A 27,320-nucleotide genomic window follows, 5' to 3' on the forward strand; every position below is an offset into this window, starting at 1 on the left:
CATAACACTGGGTTGTTTGATTGACTGACTTCAGCCTCTCACTGTGCCTTGGTCTCTTGCATATGCAGTGATAATGACACTGCAGGCAGGATGCTCACTGGAGGAGGAGGTGTGCACGTATTCCATTTTCCCTGCTTCTAGACCAGACAGTTGGGAGACAAGGACGCTGTGCTGCACAAGCTCAATGCTACTGTGTGTCTCTTCCCAGGCCTCTGCATGATGCTGTGGAGAATGACCACTTAGAAATTGTCCGATTGCTTCTTTCCTATGGTGCTGACCCTACTTTGGCCACATACTCAGGTAGAACCATCATGAAAATGACCCACAGTGAACTGATGGAGAAGTTTTTAACAGGTATGATAAGAGTTCAGTGAATGAGCTTGTTCAAAAGTTCAATTCACTTGTGCATGTCTGAGAAAATAAGGATGGAGGATTGTATGTCTGGAGAAGAAAAAAACGTGTTAGATCGGGCCTGGGGTGTGTGTGTGTGTGTGTGTGTGTGTGTGTGTGTGTGTGTGTGTGTCTTTAGTAGTTGAACACTTGGCATGTATGAAGCCCTGGGCTTCACCAAAGGGAAGGGTTGGGTAGGAAGGGAGGAGATGGAACCTGCATATTTTAGATTTGGGTCTGACTAGGCAGAAAGCAAAGGTTTCTGTGGTATAATCTTATTTGTATCGAAACCATTTTGGTTTCTTCACTGTAATATTTTTAAAGTTTTGGTATGTTTTTTTGTTCTGGTTTTGGTTTGTTTTTGGTTTGTTTTGTTTTTTGAGATAGGATTTGTCTGTTAACAGAGCTGTCTTGGAACTTACTCTGTAGACCAGGCTGTCCTTGAACTCACAGAAATGTGTCTGCCCTTGCGGCCAGACTTTGTTTTGGTTTTTTGATTAGTTGGTTTCACTTTCTACAAATCTGTTTTTCACCTAAATATGGCCCATAGGTTTACATAGCAAGTCTGTGTGAAATTACCTGAGCTCCTGGGCATGCAGCACTGCGTTGTGGTGTTTGGTCTTAGGATAAACCCATCTTTTAAGCCCCAGTGTTAATAGATCCTGAAAACAGAAAGCAGCGGTGTCAGAAAATGTCAGACACTTGGGGTTAAGTTTCTTATCAGACATCTATTGCCAAGAATTCCTTCAGCAAGTCAGGTTAACAGTCAGGTACCACAGAGGGCTTCTAAACATTGAGAGGTGACTTGCAGGCGCAATCACAAAGCAGCCTATCATGAGTTCATAAGGAAAATGCACCTAACCGGATCAGCATTTTGTTCCTGTCAGATAGGGTTTTGTTTGGCGTGGGGACTGGATCCCATTGTGTGGTCCAGACTGGCCTCAAACTCAGAATCCTCTTGCCTCAGCCTCACAAGTTTTGAGATAATAGTTGGGTGATACCACACTTAACTTGCCAGTATATTTTATCTTCTGTCACCCCTTTCTCTGCAGACTATTTAAATGACCTACAGGGTCGCAGCGATGAGGACTCCAGTGGCGCTTGGGAGTTCTATGGCAGCTGCGTGTGTGGTGAGCATCACTGTGCATAGTACAGTGGGGGAGAGTGAGCAACTTAGAGTGTTTCAGCCTGTTCTGAGGGAGGGAGGTGGGAGATGGGCACTGAAGAGGGATTTGCTTGCTCAGGGTATGGTGGCCAGCTACTGTTCTACAGCTAACTGATGGAGCCTCTCTCCTTTGCCTCCGTTAGACCCAGATGATGAAAGTGGGTACGATGTTTTGGCTAACCCCCCAGGACCAGAGGACCAAGATGAGGAGGAGGATTCCTACAGTGATATGTTTGAGTTTGAGTTTTCCGAAAGCTCCCTCCTGCCGTGTTATAACATCCAGGTGTCCGTCGCTCAGGGGTGAGCATGGCTGTCAGGACAAACTAGCTGCTAAGGCAGATGTCCCTGTAGGCAGATGAAGGTGGATGGAGTGGCGGGTGGCTGCTTAGCTGTCCTCAGTCTTTGGCTAATGGTCCCAATCAGCTTGATTATTTATGCCCAGTGGAGATGGGGCTTAACCCTAACATGGTATAGACTGCCCTCCTGAGAAGGTGTATGTTCACGTCATTCTTGGGGTCTGTGGGCATGGAAGCCAGGACCTCAAATTCCACAGAAAAGCTGCCATCTTGGATACTACAGCAGTCAACAGTTAAGAAATGAGTCTTTCCCTAGTAGCTGTTGCCCCATCCCCCACCAAGTCACCCTAGGGGCTCCCCCGGGCGCTTGAGATATAATTGGACTACAGTGATAAACTACCTCCTCACCTAAGAATAGGACAATTATCTAGGACACTTGGAGTCCTTAATGTGTCATCAGATTTGGTCAGATCCCATGTTTTCCCTATGGGTGTGCCACTGCGCCTTAATAACCAGTCCTTTGGGCTGTACATGTCAAGAAACTGCTATAACTGTGTGTTAACAAAGGTGTTTCATGAGTAATGTCCTCCTCGGCTCTGAAGCTATAAACACATATGCCATTACAAACAGTGACAGAAATTCTAAATTGTGTCAGCCTCAAAGACGATTAAACATCCTTTCTCAGAGGAGTCACTACCCAGATAACTGAAGGACAGGGATAGAATTGGGAAAGGGGAGGAGAGAGAGCCTTGTATGTTTAGTAATCTGTTGGTGAGAGTCCTCAGAGAGGTCAAAGAGGTTGGGGTGCAGGCCTGCTTTTCCTCGGTGAGTACAGGGTCTACTGGAGAAGCATGAAGCAAGTTTCAGCCAGAGCTGGATGAGCAAGACTTTCCCCATTTGTTTCCATCTGTAGCAGGCACAGTGAAGCATGTTCAAATTCTACTAGATGTTCTGTGTATAATACCAGATCTGTCCCACGTTCTTAGGCTGTGGTTAGTCTCCTTACCTTACAGCCCGGTGATAGGATGTGGTGGAACAGGGCAGGAGAGTTGACTAGACCTCCATCCCTTTCTATTTTTTAGGCCACGAAACTGGCTACTGCTCTCAGATGTACTCAAGAAGTTGAAAATGTCCTCCCGGATATTCCGCTGCAATTTTCCCAATATGGAAATTGTCACCATTGCAGAAGCAGAGTTCTACCGACAGGTCTCTGCAAGTCTCCTGTTCTCCTGCCCCAAAGACCTGGAAGCCTTCAACTCCGAAAGCAAGGAGCTGTTAGATCTGGTGGAATTCACCAATGAGCTCCAGACTGTGCTGGGCTCCAGCGTGGAGTGGCTCCACCCTAGCGACACAGTCCCTGAGGACTACTGGTGAGCCGTCTGCCCTGCCCTGCCCTGCCCACCCACTGTGTACAGTGTGTTATAGTGTTAATCCTTGTGCATATGTGTCATACATACTACGACGATTTCTGTAAAGAAAGGACACTATTACATATGAGAATATCTCTTCTTTATATAAGAGACGTTACTCCAGTCCGAAGAACCTAGAAGCCTGTGTTTTCTTTCTAAACTTTTAAGTCAGTTTTTATGAAGCTGTTCAAATGTCTTTATTTTTCAGTGCACACATGCTTTGAGAAATGTATGTTTGTTTTTACTTGGAACATTTTTCTTTTCTTTTCTAAGGAGAAAAAATAAAAAAATTAAAAAAAAAGAAAAAGGAGCCCCATACTTTAATGTTATTTCTTTCATACAAAGCTCTGGTGACGGGCCCTGGCTGTCCCGTGTGGTCAGAGTCGTGTGGGTAGTTTGGGGGAGTGAATTGGGTGAGGACACTTGGTGGCGATGTGCTTTTATGTTTTGTTTACAGAGTACCTGCTCACGCCAGGTAAATGCTATTGGATGTAATCCAGTAGTATGTAATATAAATTCAAACCATATCCACACACAACAACTAACTGTATGAAACTTTTGTATCCTAATTTAAAAGCTGTGAAATTACTTTTCACACATCAAACCGGATTGTTTATATGTTTAAACATTTTATGCTCTTATTTAAAGAAGACTTTGAGCTATTTTTTTCTGTACCCTGTAAAATATTGAAAACTAACATAATATGTTGAGGTTGCTTGAAAATGTACATAAAACTAAAATTTTCTGACTTGTGTGTTTATGTTTGAAATCTGTGTTTTAACTTTGTAAGTAAATCTCTGCCTTTGTATTTATATTTTACAAAAATTTTCTTAAAAGGCAATAAACCTGTTGAGGAAAGGAGCAAATTGAAGTACTTTGCCTCCTTCGTATTCCGAAAGGGTCACCATCATCACTGGTTTCCTTTAAATGCCGATGATGGATTCCCTGTGGGCAACTTGCAAACAATTTCGTTTCCATAAACCAAAGTAGACTACAGAGTTCAGGGGAACTGTGCTGAGAATATGATCTATCGTTCTATTCCAAGAGCTGGTTCTTAACTCTATCTCTCGGATCCTGTTTTGAGGTACTGAGGATCAAACTCAGGACCTCACACATGATAAGCAACTGTATTACCATTGGGCCACACCCCCACCTCTTTTTACAGTGCTCACTCCAGTGTTCAAATTCAAGCCTCCTCCTGCCTCAACCCTACTGAGTGGCTGGGGTTATGGGCATGTACCAGCATATCCAGCCCTCGGGTCTTCTGTTCCCTTTCTCCTCTGATTGCCAGACTTGGCTTTGCTTTTGACCTTCATCTACTGCAGTCCCACACCATTGCCAGTCCTTGGTCCTTTAGGACAGGTTTTCCCTGAAATGCTATATTTATTGTCACTTCCCTTCCTCTAGGCCTCTTTTTGTTCTATTGCTCTGTTTAAAAGCCTGATCAGCTGCGCATTAGCGCACACCTTTGATCCCAGCACTCAGGAGGCAGAGGCAGGAGGATCTCTGAATTCGAGGCCAGCCTGGTCTACAGAGTGAGTTCCAGGACAGCCAGGGCTACACAGAGAAACCCTGTCTCGGGGGGGGGGGGGGGGGAGAGCCTGATCAGAGCTGGGCAGTGGTGGCTCATACCCTTAATCCCAGCACTCGGGAGGCAGAGGCAGGAGAATGTCTTGTGAGTTCGAGGCCAGCCTGGTCTACAGAGTGAGTTCCGGGACAGCCTGGGCTACACAGAGAAATCCTGTCTCAAAGAAAAAAAAAAAGCCTGATCAGAGCTGGGCAGTGGTGGTGCACACCTTTAATCCCAGCACTCAGGAGGGAGAGGCAGGCAGATCTCTTGTGAGTTCAAGGCCAGCCTGGTCTACAGAGTGAGTTCCAGGACAGCCAGAACTGTTTCACAGAGAAACCCTGTCTCAAAAAATCAAAAAAAAAGAAGCATGATCAGTTTTAACTTTTGCGCTATTTTTACTTTTCTCTAGAACCATCTACTAGTATTATCAGCCCATCCTACAGGCATTTAACTCCATCCTCCTAAAGACAAAGACTGGAAAGCTACTAACTGCTGGGCTCCCTTGCAACTAGTTTTACCCTCCAAGAGCAGAAACAATGAAAACAGGAAGATGGGTTAGGGAGGCTTCCAGTGACTGCCATAGCATCCCAACATCTAGTTACCAGGTGGAGTCTTAAGTACACCGGGATGGAGAAGACCTGCAAGTGCTGGGGCCTGACAGGCAAGAAAATCAACACGTGGTTGGGAATGAGGAAATGTCCTGTGGGTGAATAACTCCACGTAACAGAAGTTGTTGTTTCAAAGACGGATTACCAAGTGAAATTTGGAATGCGTGTTGAAAACAAGGCAGCAAGCGAGATTTCTGTTCATTGTTTTTTGGTGAACTTTTCTGATCATGGAAAAAAAATGTTAAACAAGCATTTTTCGACACAGAAAAGGTTTTGTCATCCAAAGTCAGTACTCTCCCCACTCCAGACTGAACCACTGTTCAGATTTTGGTGAGATTTGGTTAGGAGCTTCAAGGAAAATCCACAGCAAAATTCCAAGGGTATTTCAGCTGGAGGCAGAGGGAGAGTCCTGAGTCGGGGCTTAGCGGATGCAAGACAAAATGAGCTCGGTGTAGGAAAAAGGTTTAGGGGAAGCTGGTAGAGAACCTTCAAGAAGCCTCTGGTAGTTGGGACCAAGTTAAAGAAGGTTGGGGTGATGGAGTGATGACTCAGCTGGTAAGGGTGCCTGCTCCCAAACCTGATGATCTCAGTTCCATTTCTGGGACCCACATGGTGGAAGGAGAGACTCTCCTCCCACAAGTTGTCCTCTGACCTCCATATATGCAACACACACACACACACACACACACGTAATAAATGAACATAATCAAAAAATTTTAGCCAGGTAGGGGTGGCACTTGACCTCAATTCCAACATTTATGAGGCAAATGTGGGTGCTTAGTCTCTTCAAGTTCCCGGCAGACAAGATTACATAGTGAAACTTTATCCTCAAAAAAGTGGAGCTGGGAAAGTGGTGGCACACTCCTTTAATCCAGCATCCTGGAGGCAGGGACAGGCAGATCTACAGAGCAAGTCCCTGGCCAGCCAGGGTTATATAGTGAGACCCTGTCTTAAAAAGAAAGTGGGGCCAGGCAGTGGTGGTACACGCCTTCAATCCCAGCACTCAGGAGGCAGAGGCAGGAGATTCTTCGTGAGTTTAAGGCCAGCCTGGTCTACAGAGTGAGTTCCAGGACAGCCAGAGCTACACAGAAATCCTGTCTTGGGCGGAAAAAAGTGTGAGAAAAGGTGGGGAGTCGATGCTGAAGAGTTGGCTTGGTGGTTAAAAACTGTTGCTCTGCAGAGGACATGGTGGTTCATAACAGTTTGTAACTCCATTTCTGGTGGTTTGGATGTCCTCTTCTGATTTCTGTGGACACAGGCACTTATGTGGTGCACATACATATATATGTACATACAGGCAAAACAGTCATACATATAAAATAACCTTTAATATTTTTCCCTTTGAAAGAGTAATATAGCTGAGCAGAATTAGGGCACTGAGGAGCTTCCCACAAAAGCAGAGGATTCATATGGACCAGCATTTCAGTTTGAGAGCACCCATCACCACTGTGATTATAGAGGAACTGGGCATGAGCAGAAGTAGATCGTGTTCTGCACAGTGGGCAGCAGGCCATAGAACCTAGTCAAGATGGATACCAACAGCCAAGGCTATACCAGCTACTCAGGAGGATGAAGCAGAAGGGTTGCTTTAGACCAGCAATTGAGAAGCCTAAGCAAATAGGGAGATCTCATCCACCTTTTCTGTTGTTGTTTTTGTTTGTGTGTGGAGACAGAGTCTATGTAGCCCTGGCTGTCCTGAGCTCACTCTGTAGACCAGGCTGACCCTGAACTCACAGAGATCCTCCTGCTTCTACTGAGTGCCGGGATTAATGGACTGTGTCACCATGCCAGGCTAAAAATGTGCTCGGAATCAAACTTGGGGCTTTGTGCTAGGTAGGTAGACGTTCTGTCAACTGTTGTGGGATATTTTGATCCCACTGTGACGCTCCTGAGACTGCCAATAAAGTCTACCTTGAGTCAGAGGGCAGAGCTGGCTACTTGCTGACCAGAATTAGCCATAGAGGTTTTGGAGGACCCAAGACATAGAAAGAAACACAGGAAGTAGTAGGGAGAGCTTAGAGATTCTTGGGCCTTTTGACTCTGATCACTCAGATTTTTGCCCCATATCTGACTCCTGAGGTTTTTTTGTTTTGTTTTGTTTTTTGTTTGTTTGTTTTTTGTTTTTCGAGACAGGGTTTCTCTGTGTAGCTTTGCGCCTTTTCCTGGAACTCACTTGGTAGCCCAGGCTGGCCTCGAACTCACAGAGATCCGCCTGGCTCTGCCTCCCGAGTGCTGGGATTAAAGGCGTGCACCACCACCACCCGGCCTGACTCCTGAGGTTTTACTAATAATATAATAATTTATTTAATCGGTACAGTCAACTAAGCTCTATTCCACCATCTCTTGAAGAAAAGAAGCTGGGTTTGTTTAATCCCAGCACTTTAATTCCAGGAGACAGGCAGGTAGATCTCTGAATTTGAGGCCAGCCAGGTCTATGTAGTGAGTTCGAGGCTGGCCAAGGTTACTTAGTAAGATCCTATCTCAATATTTGTTTGGTTTGCTTTGCTTCGTTTTTTTGAGACAAGGTTTCTCTGTGTTTCCCTGGCTGTCCTGGATCTTGCTTTGTAGACCAGGCTGGCCTTGAACTCACAGAGATCCACCTGCTTCTGCCTCCAGAGCACTGGGATCAAAGACATGCACCAACACTGCGCGGCCTCAAAAAATTTTTTAACAATAAAATTTAAAAATAAAATCCAAAAAACAAAGCTTTAAAAGAAAAGGGAGTCGCCGGGCGGTGGTGGCACACGCCTTTAATCCCAGCACTCGGGAGGCAGAGCCAGGCAGATCTCTGTGAGTTCGAGGCCAGCCTGGGCTACCAAGTGAGTTCCAGGAAAGGCGCAAAGCTACACAGAGAAACCCTGTCTCGAAAAACCAAAAAAAAAAAAAAAAAAAAAAAAAGAAAAGAAAAGAAAAGGGAGTCTGTTCCTCCAAACCAAATTTGTGGGGGCACTTGTTTGGTTTTAATTGCAGTGACGAGGTTAGAGCCCAGGGCCTGTGCATGCTAAGCAAGTACTGTACTACCCAGCAGTACACCATGCAGATTTCTTTCTGCATACCTATTTATATAGTTTTCACTTGAATGGTGTACATGTTTGCATCATTAGGGTTCTCTAGAGGAACAGACCAGTGGGATTATATATGTAATTTATTAAGTTGCCATATTAAAATAGTAACAACAGCTGAATCACACCTAAGAGGCGGAGAGTCCAGCAGTTGCTCACTCCTTGAGGCTGAGTGTCTCAGCAGCCCCAGTCTGGTACTGAAGAACCTGGAAGCTTCTGCGTTGGCTCCTCCTGCCTCTGCTCCCCAAGTTCTGATTATCAGCATAGCAATAGGCAGCGTACTGATTGCAGGGCAAGTCAATACTGCAGCTGAGGGAAAGCCAGCCAGGAAGACCTTCCTTATGCCTTCTCTTTCAGCTGGGCTGCTACTAGAAGGTGCAGGCCCTGTCAGAGCAGGTCTTCCCCTATCTGTCAAGGCCATCAGGACAGTCCTTCCGGTGAGGCTTCCTACTCAGGTGACTCTGCCTTGTGGCACACTGACATGAAAACCGACCATAATAATGCTCAATTTAAAAAAAAAAGACATTGGATGAAAGTAGATGAACCAAGACAAAAACCAAATTTGACTATAAACCTGAACAAATTAAAGCTTTGTGTCACATTGATGACATTGCTACACAGAAAGACTTAGCCGATGTTCCAAACACAGCACTCTGATCCTCCCGACTCAGCTGCTCCAGTGCTGGCCTTACAGGCTTGCCTCCCTCCCACCATGGTACTTGTCTTTATTGTTGTCTTGTTGGGTGCTGTAATTGGTGGCTGTTGTTTGAGAAAGGATCTAATGTAGCCCAGGCTGACCTTACTACGTGTCCAAGGATAACCCTGAACTTACGTTCCTCTTGCCTCTACTTGTTAAGTACTAAGATTATAGGCATGTACCATGATGCCCTGAGGTTACTGTGGATCAGACTCAAGGCTTTATGCTTGTTAGGCAAGCATTCTACCAACCTGAGAGCTACATCTCTATCCCAGAACATAGTACTCTTGCATGTTAATCCTTGACGGGCCATAATCGAAGCACAAAATGAGATGAGGGAGGACACGGATCTGTTGTACTGGCCCCTGCAGTAGTATTTGTATTGCACTGGAAGTCTTTTGTATACATTGTAGGGCAGAGCAAATACTTTTAACGTGGTGGGGTAAGAGCTGCTGTGGTTGGAGACATACTCATAGGGAGTGTAGGAAAGGGGGAAAGAATCTTAGGATGTCACAAATAAATTGGAGTTCAGGAAACAAACGCGATTTCCAAGCTTGGTTTGTAAAAAGGGCGCAAGAAACCCTGACAGCCTGGCGGCAGCCAGCGCTCTTAACACCACGTTCTTGGTCTCCAGTCTTCGTTGGCAACACTTTTATGCTTTCATAGACAGCTAGCCGCAAGTCTGTAGCAAGGCACACACAGGCAAGCCTGGCCAGTCAGAGGACAGACAGGGTCCACCTGCCACCTGAGGTGGCCAATAAGGAGGTAGGATTTTTGTCAGGAAATGTTTGAGCTGAATCTGGTTTCGATGAAACAGATAAACCCATAATGTAGACACTAGCTTGACTGCTGCTTCTTGACTGTTGTCATTGTTGTCCTCCTCCTTTTCTTCTTTGTTAAAAATCAGCATCAGGGGAAAGGAAATTAAAGAGGAGGGAATATCCTAGAGCAGAGGAGGCTAAAAAGAAAGGACAATGGAATGCAGCGTACAAACCTTGACAGGCTTCTAGACGCAAACACAGGAAATAGTCACACGTGTGACTGGTTTTTTTTTTTTTTTTTTTTTTTTTGGTTTTTCCAGACAGGGTTTCTCTGTGTAGCTTTGGAGCCTGTCCTGGAACTCACTCTGTAGCCCAGGCTGGCCTCAAACTCTCAGGGATCTGCCTGCCTCTGCCTCCCGAGTGCTGGGATCAAAGACATGTGCCGCCGCTGCAGCTGCTGCCGCCGCCGCCACCACCACCACCCTGCTGAGGTCTTATTTGTATGTAATAAAAGAACTCGCCGGGCGGTGGTGGCGCACGCCTTTAATCCCAGCACTCGGGAGGCAGAGCCAGGCGGATCTCTGTGAGTTCGAGGCCAGCCTGGGCTACCAAGTGAGTCCCAGGAAAGGCGCAAAGCTACACAGAGAAACCCTGTCTCGAAAAACCAAAAAAAAAAAAAAAAAAAAAAAAAAAAAAAAAAAAAAAAAAGAAAAGAAAAAGAACTCGTATCTGGGTGTGGTGGAGCATGCCTTTAAACCCAGCATTCCTCTGCAGGTAGATCTCTGAGTTCAAAGCTAGCATGGTTACAAACTGAGTTCCAGGAAAAAGGGCTACACAGAGAAACCATGTCTCAAAAAACCGAACAGCCAGGAGGTGGTGGAGGTGGTGGTGGTGGTGGAGGTGGTGGAGGTGGTGGCGGCGGCGGTGGTAGCCCACGCCTTTAATCCCAGTGCTTAGAAGGCAGAGGCAGGAGGATCTCTGAGTTGGAGCCAGCCTGGTCTACAGAGCCAGTTCCAGAACAGCCAGGGATACACAGAGAAATCTTGCCTGAAAAAAAAAAATAACAAAAATAAACAAAACAAAATAAAATAAAATAAAAACTCATGTAAATGTTCTGTTTTCATTTTGGGAATTTTACACCCAGTATAACTACTCCTGGTTCAGAATCTACTAGAAAACTAACCTCTCAGCCCACTGCAGTGGTACACACCTTTAATCCCAGCACTCAGGAGGCAGGGACAGGGGTAGGTTGATTTCTGTGAGTTCGAGGCCAGCCTGATCTAGAGTTATTTCCAGGATGGCCAGGGCTACACAGAAAAACCCTGTCTCAATGAGAGAGAGAGAGAGACAGAGACAGAGACAGAGAAAGACAGAGACAGAGAGAGACAGAGACAGGGAGGGAGGGAGGGAGGGAGGGAGGGAGGGAGGGAGGGAGGGAAGAAGGAAACCTGTCAACACCAAAGTTCCTTTTTCTTTTTACACCTCCTTCACCCTATGATGTGGTTGTATAGATTCAATTGGGAAGTTGAAATAAAGACTATAAATTCTTGGGGCTAGAGAGACGGCACAGCGATTAAGAGCACTAACTGCTCTTCCACTGGACCATCTCCATACTGACTCACAGCCACCCACAACTCCAGTTCCAGGGATCCGTGCCCTCTTCTGACCTCTGAGAGCACCAGAGACACACCTTGTGTACACACACACACACACACACACACACACACACACACACACAGAGTTCAGAATCAGAATTCAAGGTTTAGATTTAAATTTGGTTTGGGGGAGGGGTCTTTTCGCACATTGATGCTGGCTTCCTCTTAGTGCACTCTGGCTTAAAAGAAGGTGATTTCCTAGCCAGATTTCCTCCTGAGCAAGAAGGTCCTCGTGAACACACTAAAGCCAGGAGGATGGGAGCCAGCTGCTGGAGAGAGGCTAGGCCACTGCAAGAAGCTAGAACCTTCCTATTGTAGGGCCTCAGCACTCTCACTTAGGGGTGGCCATTCACTCATCATCACTTGTGGTGCTGGACTGACTCATCCAGATAGGATGCAAGTCCAAACTGGCCACTTTGGCTCAAGGAATCCTCCTCAGCCTGGCTGCCTTCCGGGGCTTTTCCCACTCACCCTCCTTGACCTTCCTTTCCCTTTTCGTCCACGCCCATCAGAAGACTTTTAGGCTAAAAGCTCCACCTACCTTCCCCCTCCTTTCTCCTAGATGCCTGACCTGTCAATGCTCACGGTGGTGGGTCACCAGTGTCACATACGTTCTGGACAGTCCTGAGCTCAGACTGACACACTGTCCCAAAATACCACAAGGAAAGGGGAAAGGGGGTGGGGCGGAGAAGACTGCAAAGCTTGTGCTTTAGGTAAGTTGTGGGGTCAGGGAAGAGACCTAGAGAGAGGAGCTGTGAATAAGACAAGTGGACATAGAAATGAGCGTTTAGTGAAACAAGATGCTGTACTCCAGCTGCACCACCCAAGAAAGAAATGTCACACACATAATATCGACCAAAGTAGAAGGCAAATTGCAGAAGAATACGTATAATAGGACACATTCATATGAAGTTTAAAAATAGGCAAAATATCATCTTATATTCTTAATGTGATGATGTAAAAACAAGAAAAGGAGTGATGTGGACTGATCACAACCACCTGTGACTCCAGCTCCAGAGGACCTGACGCCTCTGGTCTACACACATGAGCACATGTTTCACCCCCTCCCCCAACACCAGTACACATAATTAAAAATAAAGATAAATCTTAAAAAAAAAATAGGGCTGGGGATGTACCTCTTCAGGTAGAGTGCTCAGGATGTATTCATGAAGTCTTGCGTTTGATGCCCAGCACGGCATAACCACGTAGACAGACGCAAGAGGATCAGGAGGAATTCAAAGTCCTTGTCTACTACACTGCAAATTCAAAGCAAGCCTTCTTTACAAAAAAAAAAAAACAAAAAAAAACAAAAAAAAAACCCTATCTCAAAACACACACACACACACACACACACAAAAACCAACAACAAACCAAAAATCTTGGGACATGGACAGGATTGACAGATTGATAGCTCTTTCTCGATTCTGACCAAGGTCGAGGAGACAGGTCCTTCTGAGCTCACTGGCCAGCCTAAGTCTGTACAGTAAGATCCTGTCACAGAGAGGAAGGGGCTGGCAAGATGGCTCAGTGGTTAAAGGTGCTGCCTGCTCTTCCAGAGGACCTGGGTTAGATTGGCAGCATCTAGACGGCGGCTCAAAACCATCCATAAGTCTGTTTCCCAGGGATCCAACTCCCTCTTCTGACTTCCTTGGCCATGTGGTGCACAGGCTTATATGTAGGCAAAACATCCATATATCTAAAATACAAATTTAAACTAACAATTATAAAATATGAAAAATAAGGTGGAGAGATACTGAGGAAGACACTCAGTGTCCACCTCTGGCCTACACACACACACACACACACACACACACACACACATACACACACACACACACACACACAGTTGACCTAAATGTCAGTCAGCTGATGAATGGATAAAGAATGTGTGGTGTGACCATACAAGTAATGATATTTAGCAATAAAAAGGAATGAAGCAAGCACTCAGGTAAGAACAAGCTACCACAGCCTTGCAGGCACACTGAATGAAAGAAGCGACATGTGAAGACCCACAGACTACGGGAGACCATTCATGTGAGATGTCTGCAGTAGGCAAATCCACACAACAGAAAGCTGCCTGGTGTGTCCCAGGGACCGGGGAGAGGGTGGAGGGAATGGGGAAGCTCCAGGTGTCAGAAGGGCAGTGAAGTGTCCTTCGTTCGTTCGTGATGAAGATAGTCACACAACACTGCGAGTATGTTAAAACCACTTGATTGTAGAGTTGAAATGAGGGAATTTTATGGTATGTGAATTATATCTCAATAAAGTTTTTTTTAAAAGGAACTTCATGTCTCAAAGTAGGAACAATCTGTTTGCTTGTGAAGCAGCAGCTGGAGCAGCCCTCCCCTGGAGAGCTCACCTCTGATCCACTGGGCGTCAGCTTGGGTGGCGCAAGGACTGGTCTGGAATCTTCTAGACTAGAAACCTCTAGACTCTGGAGGCTCCTCTGCCCTATCTCCAGCTGGCTGTGGACTGGATAACAGCTGGGTCCAACAGCTGAAGCACAGTAGTTCTGCCTGTGGTCCAGGCCTCTGGCCTCCATAGTAGCCGGGCGAGGGAAGGGGTCACTCACAAACTGCTCCCTTCCCTGACCTAGCTGTCAATGTCATACAGTGCCACTTCCACCGTGGTCTTTTTGCTACAGACCAATGGCTAAGACCAGTCCATATAAGAAGAATGCATTGGACCTTGCTGGCTGTGAGAAGCACTGGGGGGTTAATTTATTGAGACATAGGGTCTCATGTTGCCCAGTCTGGCCTCCAACTCAGTAGGGAACCAAAAATGACCTTAAATTTCTTTTTTTTTTTTTTCTTTTGGGTTTTTCGAGACAGGGTTTCTCTGTGTAGCTTTGTGCCTTTCCTGGGACTCACTTGGTAGCCCAGGCTGGCCTCGAACTCACAGAGATCCACCTGCCTCTGCCTCCTGAGTGCTGGGATTAAAGGCGTGCGCCACCACCGCCCGGCGACCTTAAATTTCTAATCCTGCTTCCATCTCCTGGGTGCTAGGATTACAGGTTTATACCATCACACCTAGTGATGGTATGTGGTGCTGGGAACTGAACCCAGAACCTACTACTAAGCAAACACTTTACCAACTGACCTACAACCCAGCCCTTGATGTGTGCATATGTGCGCGAGAAATATATACAACATGTGTGTACACGAGGAAGCCAGAGGAGGATACTGGGTGCTATTATTGCTCTCCTCTGTTGTATTCTCTTGAGACTGTATTTCTGCCTGAACCTGGAGCTAGGCCGACAGCCAGTCAGTGAGTCCCAACCAACCATCCTCTTAGCAGGACCAGGGAGACCCTTTCCACTTCCCATGTCTGAAATGCCTAAGCTTCATGTCTTAAGTTTTGGTTGATAAGTGTAGAAAAGGTACTCTGGCCTCTGCATATACCCACACATAAACACAGACACATACCCATAGTTTCAAATAATTGAAAAATAAATCTGTAAACTTTTCAAATAACTGTTTGGCACTCAGGAGGCTGAGACGGAAGGAGCTTTGATTCAAGAGTAGCCTGGGCCTCCATGGAGGGCCCTTGTATGTTTCTGAGACTGGCTTTCAGTATGTAGCTCTGGATGAACTAGAACTCACAGATATTTGTCTACCACTATCTCCTGAGTGCTGGGATTAAAGTTGGGTTTGTCCCATGCAGCCCTGTCTTAAAAAAAAAAATTGGACTCTCTGGGAGATGACCTAATAGTTAAGAGTGTTTGCTACTCTTCCAGAGGACTTGGGTTTTGATCCTAGAACCAAGTCAGGTGGCTCACAGTCACCTGTAACTCCAGCTCCGGGAGATCTGTCACTTTTCCCTGGCCTCTCACACATGTGGCATACACTAATACAGACATATGCCCATAAACATAAATTTTAGAAAATACCCACGATAGCCAAAGCTACACAGAGAAACCCTGTCTCGAAAAAAGGAAGGAAGAAAGAAAGAAAAGAAAAGAAAAGAAAAGAAAAGAAAAGAAAAGAAAAGAAAAGAAAAGGTAACCAGACAGTGGTGGCACACGCCTTTAATCCCAGCTCTGGGGGGGGCAGAGCCAGGTGGATCTCTGTGAGTTCAAGACCAGCCTGGGCTAGAGTGAGTTCCAGGAAAGGCACCAAAACTACACAGAGAAACCTGTCTCGAACTCCCTGACCCCCCAAAAAGGACAACTGTGGGAGTTAGCTCTGTCCTTCTACCATGTGGGTCCCACAGATCAAAGTCAGCTCTTAAGGCCCATGGGCAGGCGTCGTTAGCTATGGAACCATGTCAGTGGCCCTATATTTTGCCTTTTGAGACATAGTCTCACTCTGTTACCCAGACTGGCCTGAAACTCACTGTGTAGCCTAGGCTGCCCTCAAATTCACAGAGAACACTCTTGCCTCAGCCTCCTGAGTGCTGGGGTTACAGATGTGAGCCTTTACAACTGGCCAGTACACTAAGATTTATTTTATCCAAGAGATAATTTCATCAATGCCCTGGGCTTTTGTTTTTGTTTTCTTTTTATTGTTTGTTTTGAGACAGGGTCTGTGTTAGCATTTAGGCATCTGTACTGGCCTGCTTGCCCCAAGGGTCCTCACAGAATATATATACCTCAGCTGCAGTCACTAAGAGCACCTTCTGGGCACTTTGGCTACATTGCCTTTAAAAAGGCGGGCCTTGCTGGGTGGCAGTGGTGCATGCCTTTAATCTCAGCACTCAGGAGGCAGAGGCAGGTGGATCTCTGTGAGTTTGAGACCACCTGGTCTACAGAGTGAGTTACAGGATAGCCAGGACTGTTTCACAGAGAAACCCTGTCTCGAAAAAAGAAAACAAACAAACAAAAAAGGCGGGCAGGCCTTGCCCACCTCCTGTCTCTTTCCCTTCCTCGTCCCGAGTGACCAGTCCCTGTCCCCTTCTCTCCCTTTCCTCTCAATAAAACTCCTACATGGGCCCTGTTGTATGGTGTGACTCCTTCCTGCTGTTTTTTTTTATTTTTTTTATTTTTTTCAGAGCTGGAGATCGAACCCAGGGCCTTGCGCTTGCTAGGCAAGCGCTCTACCACTGAGCTAAATCCCCAGCCCCTCCTTCCTGCTGTTTTTAAAATACAACATTGGTTCCCTGACCAGGAAGGCTCTCCGGGCAGTCCAAAATGTGCTGGGACCCTGGAACCTGGTCTGCCCGCCACAGCCCTACTTTCCCACCTAACGGATCGGATCGCTGGGACTCTCCATCCACCACTGACAACTGGTAAACCCCCCACTTCTGGCCATTTCCTGTGAATGAGGCTTCATTTCTCGAGCACAGTCCTAGCCTTCTGGTTTTTCTTAAAGTCCTGGTACCAGGCGATCGGCCCCTGCTTTTTGGACGAAGGTAGACTGAGCAGCTTGTGCCTTCTCATCGGCCTGCGCTCAATTTCTGGAATGCTGGAGATTCCAGCCCTTGGACCTTTTCTACCTCACTCACGGAAAATGTGCCTACCACCATAAGGGCTTAATTTATCTGCCTTTGTAGTCAGACTGGGTAAATGACCACTTACCAGCACTCCATATCCTGCCTGGTATTTTCCAGGACCTTTGTAACTTCTGCTGGTGATCTGATAGATGGAAGGGGGTACCCTGCTTTCAAGCTTTCTCTTATTCAGTCCCTACTCCAATGCAGCTTTTCACTCTTTCACTCTTTTGCGCTCCCCCTCCCTCACACCTGCAACAAATCTGCTTTCTCATTCACCAACAGCTTTGCCTCCCATTCAATACCACCAATTGGATCTCTGGTGGGGCCACTCACCTCTGACCATTTTCCTAGATGTGAGGCTTCATTTCTCAAGCACAGTCCTCTCCTTGCCTTCTGGCTTTTCTCGAAGTCCTGGTACCAGGCGACTGTGTTTCTCTCGGGCTCTTCAGCCCCTGCTTTTTTTGATGACGGTCCACTGAGCAGCATGTGCCTCCTCGTCAGTCCTCACTGAATCCCTGGGATGCTAGCGATTCCAGCCCTGTGATCTTCTCTCTGCCTCATCCTTGGAAACTGTGTCATACACCTGCTCCCTCCCATTGGATGTCTTTTGGAGACCCACTGACCATTCTTCGGACCAGGCAGTTGGGGAACTGAGAAAGAATTCTCCACTTTCTTCCCCCTTTTTGCTCCAAGACCTGCTTGTGTCTGTCTGCTCTCCCTCTTTAAATGTTCTATCTCTTTGCTGCAACGTGTGAATCAGAGATGGAGAAACCAGCTTCGTCTTGCTCAGCACACACTGGTTCTCCCTTTCTATTTACTCAACTCCTGTTTAATTCTGTGTGTATGTGCATGTAACTATTAACAGCAACCACGTGGCTCTCCTCCATCTTGGCTGTGACCTCATCATGATTTCTTGTGAGCTCCAGGGAGTCGACTTGGATCCACCTCAAACAGCATCTTGCCAGGTCCATGAGGCACTGGACGGTTTCACAGAGCCTAGACAGTGAAGTGAAACAGCCAGCTCCCCTAGGACATGGTCAGCATCCCAGCTCTCTCAGGTCCCCAGAGATGATCGACGTCCCCCAGGCCAGCAGGAAGCAGTCTCGAGAACACGGCACCCTTATTCCCACCTCACCTGCTACCCCTTTCTAACTCCTCACTTTTTATAATAAACAAAAGGTAGGAATGTTAGCATTCAGGCATCTCTACTGGGCTGCCCTTAGGGTCCTGACAGGATAGACCTCAGCTGCAGCCACTAAGAGTACTTCCTGTGCGCATTCACTGGTCTCCTTACAAAAGGCCGGCCTTGCCCACCTCTCATCTCCTTTCTCTTTGCCTTCCTCGTCCCCAGTGGCCAGTTCCTGCCCCCTTCTCTGCCCCTTCTGTCCCCTCCCCTCAATAAACCTCCTACGGAGGCCCTGTTGTATGGTGTGACTCCTTCCTGTGTTGTTTTTAAAATATAACAGTCTGGCCAGGCAGTGGTGGCGCACACCTTTAATCCCAGCACTCGGGAGGCAGAGGCAGGCGGATCTCTGTGAGCTACAGAGTGAATTCCAGGACAGGCACAAACAAAAAAATACAACACTCTGACTATGTATATATAGTCCTGGCTGGCCACCAAGCCTGGCAATTCCTTGTTTTTGTTTTGTTTTGTTTTGGAGACAGGCTTTCTTCTCTGTGTAGCTTTGGAGCCTGTCCTGGAACTCACTCTGTAGTCCAGGCTGGCCTCGAACTCACAGAGAGCCACCTGCCTCTGCTTCTGGAGTACTGGGATTAAAGGTGTGCGCCACCACCGCCCAGCCAAACCTGCCTCTTCTTTTGGCTCAGCACCACAGTTCTGAAAATAAACAACACAAAATGAAATACAGTTTAGGCCTCTGCAAGTTTAGGGGCAGAGGGCGCAGCCCAGTGGACAGAGCTGTGTGGCAAGCTTGGAGCTCTGGGTTCTCTCTCTGACACCACATAAACCGGACATGGTGGCACACATGCCTGTAATGGGACGGTCAGGAGTTCAAGGTCATTTCTGGCTGTCTAGCAACTCCGAGGCTAGCCTGGGACACATGAAACTCTGTCAAGGAAAGAATTGCATGTTTAAAATGAAACATCCAGAGACCCACACAAAGGTCTCTGTCCATTTTCTTTTCTGGTCCCAGGTCCCCTACATTTCTGTTCCCGGTGTCCTAAGTTCCCTGAAGATAGGCACCAAGGTCTCCTCAGCCTTGTGCTGCACAATGGGCCCTCCATCAGTGATGGAGACAGACTTGGCCTGGGTTCCTTAATTACCAGTTTAAAGGAGAGAGACAATCCCATCTCTTAGCCCTGGGTTACTCTCTATACACTGGCTACTTCGTATCCCAGGCAACCTACCTGCAGGAATTTGTATTGTCTGTTGCTAAATTGGAGATCTTGGTGGCTGAGAGTTTTCTTTGTGTTCCTTCAGCCCTGGTACCAGACCCAGCTGGGGGAAGGCCTTGTCTCATGTGTGGAACTGTCATTAGTTAGCAAAGACAGAGGACATGTGCTCCTGTTCCCTCCAGGAAGCCGAGTGCACAAATACCATCCCCTTTACTCATTTGTTTCTTTGTTTTCGAGTTAATTAAACTATCCCGAGTCTTTCTCGAGCTGAGAGGCCCGGCACAATTTCAGAGCTGCAATGTCCCCAAGGCATCAGGGCCTTCAGCCTTAGAAGTCTGCGTTCTGTCTGGACTATGGAGGCGGAGGTTGGGAGAATCACTTGAGTCCAGTAGCTGTGGGAAAGCCTGGGTTACACACTGAGACTGCTTTACACAAACAAAACAAAAGGCAAGTCAGTAAACAAAGGGACCAAGGATAGCGCTCTGGTGGAGTGCTTGCTCAGTGTCTGTGAGGACCTGAATTCGATCCTTACCATCACCCATTAAAATCAAATGAGAGCACTTGAAGAGGTCTGAAGATCGCCAAGAGAAAGAGGCAGAAATGTCCCAAGAGTCCCCATCCCCAACTCCCACCCCAATCATTTGTGCCATCCCATCTGAGGCCCCTAACATTTCCTGGAGCAGAAAGGAAATATCCTACCATGCCCTGCCTAGGTTTTGTTCATTGAGACAGCATCTGACTGTGTAGTCCTGGCTGTCCTGGAACTTGCTCTGTAGACCAAGCTGGCCTTGAACTCAGAGATCCACCTGCCTGTGCCTCCCAAGTGTTGGGATTGAAGGTGTGTGCCACCACCACCCTGTCTTAGGGGAAGCCAGGTATGGTTATGCGTGCCTTTAATCCCAGTACTCAGGAGGCAGAAGCAGGCAGATCTCTATGAGTTTGAGGTCAGCCTGATCTACATAGTGAATTCCAGGCCAGCCAAGGCTACATACAGAAACCTTTGACTCAAAACACAACCCCTACCCCCAGTGTGTGTGTGTGTGTGTGTGTGTGTGTGTGTGTGTGTGTGTGTGTTCTGTTAAGGATAGAAAGACTACTTCCTCGGATGAGAGAAATCCATCAGAATCTGAGGGTTCAAAGTCTGAAGTCTCATTATGGTCCTCCCACACATCTCCATCCCAAGTTACAGGATCCCACTCCTTACCAATCAATGCCTTTAGTTTAGCTGCCGACACTCTCTGAGGCTGAGACTTGAATTTTCATTTAGGTTAGACAATCTTATCATGAGGGCTTGGGTTTAATTTTCTAAAACTTAAGCTCTTCGGCTGCCAGAGAGAATATTCTTTTCCAGGGCACACTGAGAAATCTTTAGACTGTTTATGCAAATCTGGAGCCGGTTAATTTTTTTCACTGAGCTCATACTTTTCCTTTGTCAATTTTAAGCTTATAGATGCAACCAACTAACATTGTCATTTCCCTTATTTTCCCACAAACTGTCGAAAATTTATATATGGAGTCACTAAATTCCTTGTTTTCCAAAAGGCGTCTGAACACAGGTGCTCGGCATGAATGGAGCATACTTCTCCCAGAAGACATGAGTTATCAAATGAAAATCTCAGTACCATGTGTAGGCTACCTCTCTATGAATTATTAGCCCAGGAGGCCCCAGTGGCCTCTAGAAGAACACGGGCTATTGCCATTGCCCCTGGTTAACCACCGTAATGGTAGAGCAAGACACTTTGGTCATAGACTTAGAGAAATCAAGCTGGAACTGACATGAAAACTTCTTCCCTTCAGGCTGGATTTTATCGAGTCAGCAGGTGCCCAGCAGAACACTGGGGGGTGAAAAGCCATTAGTGGTATTGGCCCATGCTGATAAACTCGGATGCCATGAACTCTGCATGCGACACTACTGATCAGCCAGGCAAGACGCGTCCACTGGAGCAATAGTGGTGTAAAGGTTAGGCCAACAGCAGCTGCTCTCTGATTGGATTGGAAGCTTGCTCCACAAGATGGAATTCATACCTGGTGCTGTGAACCTGATCTAAACCCCATGGCCAAGAGGTCATAGGCCCTAGTGTGGAACCTCCTGCTGTGGTTTTGCTAAGTGAACATGCTGTCAAACTGCCTTCTAAATGCATATGCTCACACTCAGAGACCTGCTCTCAACCTTGGTCAGAGAAGCTTGCTTCTTCAGTGGGCAGCAGGGAGTGCAAAGACTCACAACTGGTCATGGAATAGGAAGTGACTATTGAGTGCTTAACCCTAGATGGGACATCTATACCAAAGCCCCGAGGCTCAGGGAAACTGGAGGAAAAGGGGGTTGGAAGGAACATGAGAGCAGGAGGGTGGGAGGAGTACTATGAAATGGCTTGTGGACATAATCTGGCCATTGTAGTCACAAAATCACTGCAGCTATGGTCACCTGCACAAGATCTGTTCAAGATCAAGCCAACAAGTTCCATCAACATTCCAGTGGGTGACACTAATTGGATTCAAGGTAGAAGAAGAAGAGGAGGAGGAGGAAGAGGAAGAAGCGGAGGATGATCACATGAATGTGAGAAGAGGTGCATTGGGATGCAGACGGTTAATATACATATAGATATGTATGAAATTGTCAAAGAATAAATACAAAATATGAAAGAAAAATAAAAGAAACCTATTGTTTCAGCCACCAAATTTGGGGAATACTTCGTTACATAACACAGACAACCAAAAAAATAATAAAAAGTTTGCAAAGACTCATCACAAATTAAATAAGATCAACCCAGCAAACATCATAATTTTGAATTAGTGATGTGTATGATCAATATATTTCAATATCTAAATCAATTGTAATCTGATATGACAATCTTGGTGATTTTGATTGTCGATGAAGTTCTGGGTGCTTCTGATATGGTTGTAGTTGCCGTGTACCTATGTACCCCAAAGGAAATGTTAAGCTACAATTCAAGGGTAATGAAAAGAAAAAGAAAAATGTTTGCCATTGAAGTTCACAAGTCTCCTGAATTCGTGCTGTGGATACCAAGGTAAGAATCTATTTCAAAGGGAAATCGGGGCATCCCTTTGATGGCCAATCCCGTCCTTAAGAATTCAAGAACACTGTCTTTATAGAAAGCTGGATAGACTGCATTTTTATATGTGTAACCAGAATCTTTAAAATACCTCCTTTTCATTCTTCCATGGACTTGCCCCTTAAAATCGTCGGTTCTTCTACCCCCTCCCCAACCCCTACTTTTCATCCCCTATCTAAACCACATTTAGGAAAGTTCTAGGTCTTCAGCTCTCTGCCCGCCACTCTTTTTTTGTTTTTGTTTTTAAGACAGGGTTTCTCTGTGTAATAGTCCTGGCTGCCCTGGAACTCACTCTGTAGATCAGGCTGGCCTCGAACTCAGAGATTCTCCTGCTTCTGCCTCAGGAGTACTGGGATTATGGGATCAAAGGTGTGCGCCACCACTGGTGGCTTCTGCTGTCACTCTTTTGTTTGTTTGTTTGTTTTTTCGAGACAGGGTTTCTCTGTGTAGTTTTGATGCCTGTCCTGGATCTCATTCTGTAGACCAGGCTGGCCTTGAACTCACACATATCCACCTGCCTCTGCCTCCTGAGTGCTGGAATTAAAGGCATGTGCCACCACCCCCAGCTCTGCTGTCACTCTTGAAGTGAGCTTCTTCGAACACAAGTGTCATCCTGTCCTTGCCAGGACCTTTGCTGCTTAGGGATTGGTTTAATTTGGGCCACAAGGAAAGAAGAAAGGGCAGACACGCATACAGAAAAGCTGGGACTGCATGGGCTGTGTACTCTAATGGAGACAAAAGCCAGAAACTCAGAGCATTTATTATGTATAGCATGAACCAGGTGGAGGTTGAATCTCTCGGTAGGAGGTGTCTGGAGGAGAGCTGTCTCAGGTTGCAGTCATCTTGGAGGAGGGAGCCTGGGCCAATAGTTTCTGCATGCAACGGTCAGCATCCAGACCCTAAGAGGAAGATGCACTTGATATTTTCTGCACACACTGGTTTTAGCTAAAGGTCGACCATTGGTCAACACTTGTACTTGGACCAGGGGAGGAAGGCTTTGCCATTCCTCTGAAACTGACCTGGGGAGGGCTTTGCCATCCCCATGGGTCTAAGGCATTGGGGTCTTTGGCATGACCATGCTTGTGCTGATGATACAAATTCCCTCAGGACTTCATCCACCCTCACAAGTCCTCCTCTCCAGGTCACACTGCCAATGATACTGGGAAGGAAGGGCTGAAAAGGGTTTGTGTGAAGTTTGCCACAGCTGTCTCTTCTCCAGTTCCCAAGGCACTCCTCCAGGCTCAGGCTACTTCGAGCCCCTCAGCTCTTACTTGAACATTTACCCATCTATCCCCTGGGCTAAAGTTGACCTTTCTGTGTAGACCAAGCCTGAGATGAGATGGATGTGGTGCACACAAGGGATGCTGTGACATAAGAGATTGCCCATTTGGGACTAGTACAAACTGTATAATAAGGTTTAGACCAGCCTAGGAGGCAAAACGAGACTCTGCCTCCAAAAGTAAGACATGGGGGGCGGGGCTTACATACTGGCATATTCCTACAATCCCAGTACTAGGAAAGCTGAGGTAGAAGGATTCCTGAAAATTTGAGGTCATAGCACATACCAGGCAAGCCAACCACCCACCCACCCACCCAACCAACCAACCACCCACCCACCCACCCACCCAACCAACCAACAAATAAACAGCCAGGGACGGCACACTGTAATCTTGCTGCTTAGGAGGTAGAGGCAGGAGAACAAGGAGTTCAAAGTCATCGTTAGTTGCATAGAATTCAGGGCCAGCTGAAGTTGTATAGGATCTTGCCTCAAACAACAAAGCAAAAGGGTCAGTGAGGTGGCTCAGTAGGTAAGGGCACATGTTGCCAAACTTGATTACCTGAGTTGGAGCCCTGGGACCCACTCACACAAGGAGGGGAGAAAAGACTCTCCTAAGTTGTCTCCGGACTTGCCTTCCAGTCTTCCACTGTGACTTGTGCACATGCCACAAATACATAAATATTCAACAACAAAAAGAACACATTAAAAAACAAAACCAATCCAGGTGATGTTGGTGCACACCTTTAATCCCAGCACTCACTGGGCAGAAGCAGGTGGATCTCTGAGTCCTAGGCCAGCCTGGTCTACAGAGCGAGTTCCTGCTATGGGATGTCTTTCTGTATGCTGTGAATATGTGTGGCTCCCAGTGGATAATAAATAAAGCTATTTTGGCCTATGGCAAGAAAGCTTACAGCCAGGTGGGAAATCCAAGCAGAGATACAGAGAGAAGAAGGACAGAGTTAAGAGAGACGCCAGCCCAAGAAGCAAGAAGATGCCAGCAGACTGGTATGCATATATAGATTAATAGGAATGAATTAATTTAAGATGAAAGAGCTAACTAGTAAGAAGCTGAAACTATAGGCCATACAGTTTGTAATTAATATAAGCCTCTGAGTGATTATTTTATAAGTGGCTGCAGGACCAAGGGTGGGAGAGATTCATTCTAATTTTGGGGCCATAAGAGACACAGAGAAACTTCTCTCTATAAGTTCCAAGACAGACAGAGCTGTTACACAGAGAAACCCTGTCTCAAAAACAAACAAATAAACAAACAAAAAAACCCAAACCAAACCAAACCAACAACAACAACAAAAAAAACAAGACCTCATCACCTTTTGCAGAATTCAGACTTCCTGCCCTGCCCATTCCTTTCTTCCTCATTGGTCCAACCCTTCCAGCCAAGGGAGGACTTTTGTGGGTTTTAAAAAAAACACATTTTATTGATGTACTGCAGACAGGAAGAAAGTGCAAGTATTACCAATGGTTTCTCATAAACTGAGGAGACGTATTGCACATGGACATAAGCAGCGCCCAGTTAAGGAACAGAACATTCCCTGACTCCTAGGCTGCCCCAGTGGCTGCCTCCCCATCATGTCCCTCCCTCTATTGAGATAACCATCTTCCTGACTGCTGACTGCATGGGCCAGTTTGGCTTGGTTTTAATGTCTATGGGGAAATCATACAGTACTTGCTTTCTTAGGGCTGGATCCTTCCACCCTACGCCATATAGAAGGGATTCCTCACACTGCAATGTGCAGGCGTCTATTGTTGGTTCTCACTGCTGTGTAGTATTCCACTATATGAACATATCACAGTTTCTCTGCTCATCTTGGTATAGATAGGCAGTTGGGCAGTTTCTAGCTTGGGGCATTACCAACAATCCCAGTATAAGCCATGAATTGGAGAATATCTGTTTGCAATTCCAGTTTCCTAGCTACTGAATATTCTTCAATTGCCTTTTGCTTTTTGAGACTCGGTAGCCCAGGCTGGCCTCAAACTTGCTGATCCTTCTGCCTCAGCCTTTTGAATGCTCATATAAAAGGCATTCATCACCATACCTGGCTCCAAAGCCTTTTGTGGAAGTAGCTAGAACACTAGGTTGCACAGCACACTCTACTGCACTCAGAGCATCTTTCTTCCATGGTTGTTTGGTGCTGGGGATAGAACCTAGGGCCTCTCACATGCTAGGCAAGCACTATACCAGTGAGCCACACCCCCTTCCCTTCTAAATAGTTTTGTATTATTAACTTCTGCTTCACAATAGCTGCTCAACACATATCATTCAAATGAATGAATATTGGGTGTTTCCAAACTGATAGAAGAAAGTATGTCCTAACGGCTTTCCTATAATTGCATCCTTGTACTCTTAGCTCAATTCCCCCTTGGGGTTAGGATGTAGCTCAGAGATAGAGCACTTACCCAACATGCATAAAGTCCTGGCTTCTATCACTACCAGCCTAAAAACCAAACAAGAAAAGCCCCTCCCTGATTCTGTGGAGTTTGTTGCTTTCTTTTATTTGTTTGGTTTTAGCTTCTTGAGACACATTCTCAGTAGCTCCAGCTGGCCTGCTGTGTAATGGAGGATAACCTTGAACTCCTGGTCTTCTTCCTACCACCTGAGTGTTAGAATCACAGGCATGCACTACTATGTTTTTTCATTTTGTGTGTGTATATATATGTGTGTATTCCTCTGTGTTCACATGTGCATGGGTGTGGATACATATATGCGTGTGTGTGTGTGTGTGTGTGTGTGTGTGTGTGTGTGTGTATACGCTTACATGTGCGGAGGTCAGAGGTCAATGCCAGGTGTCACCTTAAATTGTGTCCCACTGCCAGGCAGTGGTGGTGTACAGCTTTAATCCCAGCACTCAGGAGGCAGAAGCAGGTGGATCTCTGAGTCCAAGGCCAGCCTGGTCTACAGAGGGAGTTCCAGGACAGCCAGGGTGGTTACACAGAGAAACATTGTTTCAAAAATCAGAGAACAAAAATGTGTCCTACTCACCTTACTTTGAGGCAGGGTCTCTCATGGACCCTGGAGCTCAGTGATTCAACTCAGTGATTCAGTCATCAAGCTTCAGGAGGGCGTGGCCATGCTTGGGTTTTTACATGGGTGATGAGGTTCTAAACCCAAGTCCTGTTTGTCAATTCCTCTGTAGGTGATATTCTTTCTCTCCCTCTCCCTCTCCTCTCCCTCTCCCTCTCCTCTCCTCTCCTCTCCTCTCCTCTCCTCTCCTCTCCTCTCCTCTCCTCTCCTCTCCTCTCCTCTCCGCTCCTCTCTGCTCTTCTCTTGACTCATGTGAGCGACCAGAAAGGAGTGACTCGAAGTTGAGAGTCTTAAGTTGACTCGATAATGTACCCCTTTTGGGGACAGGAAACAATCTTAGTCATTTAGGTCACACACCAAACATTTTATCACTGTAGTTGTCGAAAACCTACCAAGAAGGAGGGAAAGGAAGTTGCCGGTTCGCAAGCAGCGCCCGGGGGCATACCTCCTCCAGAAATGAATGATCCTGGTTCCTCTTCAGACTTTGGGTGTGTTTGCTTTCATTTTGACTCTACCCTCAAGAATG

General features: G+C 46.5%; 1 protein-coding gene across 4 annotated transcripts in view; it reads left to right on the top strand.

Annotated features, from left to right (window-relative positions):
* Window positions 1-4,080, top strand: part of Bcor (BCL6 corepressor) — a 43,620-nt gene extending 39,540 nt beyond the window's left edge. For all 4 annotated transcript variants that reach the window (XM_059250840.1, XM_059250839.1, XM_059250841.1 and 1 more), the window contains 4 exons: window positions 209-354; window positions 1,443-1,520; window positions 1,699-1,855; window positions 2,934-4,080. In XM_059250840.1, coding sequence (XP_059106823.1) covers window positions 209-354; window positions 1,443-1,520; window positions 1,699-1,855; window positions 2,934-3,225 — 673 coding nt within the window. In that variant the 3' untranslated portion in view covers window positions 3,226-4,080. The remainder of the gene's footprint in view (window positions 1-208; window positions 355-1,442; window positions 1,521-1,698; window positions 1,856-2,933) is intronic.
* The last annotated feature ends 23,240 nt before the right edge of the window (window positions 4,081-27,320 follow it).

The sequence above is a fragment of the Peromyscus eremicus genome, chromosome X (genome assembly GCF_949786415.1).
Source record: "Peromyscus eremicus chromosome X, PerEre_H2_v1, whole genome shotgun sequence".
In the NCBI taxonomy this organism is placed as follows: domain Eukaryota; kingdom Metazoa; phylum Chordata; class Mammalia; order Rodentia; family Cricetidae; genus Peromyscus; species Peromyscus eremicus.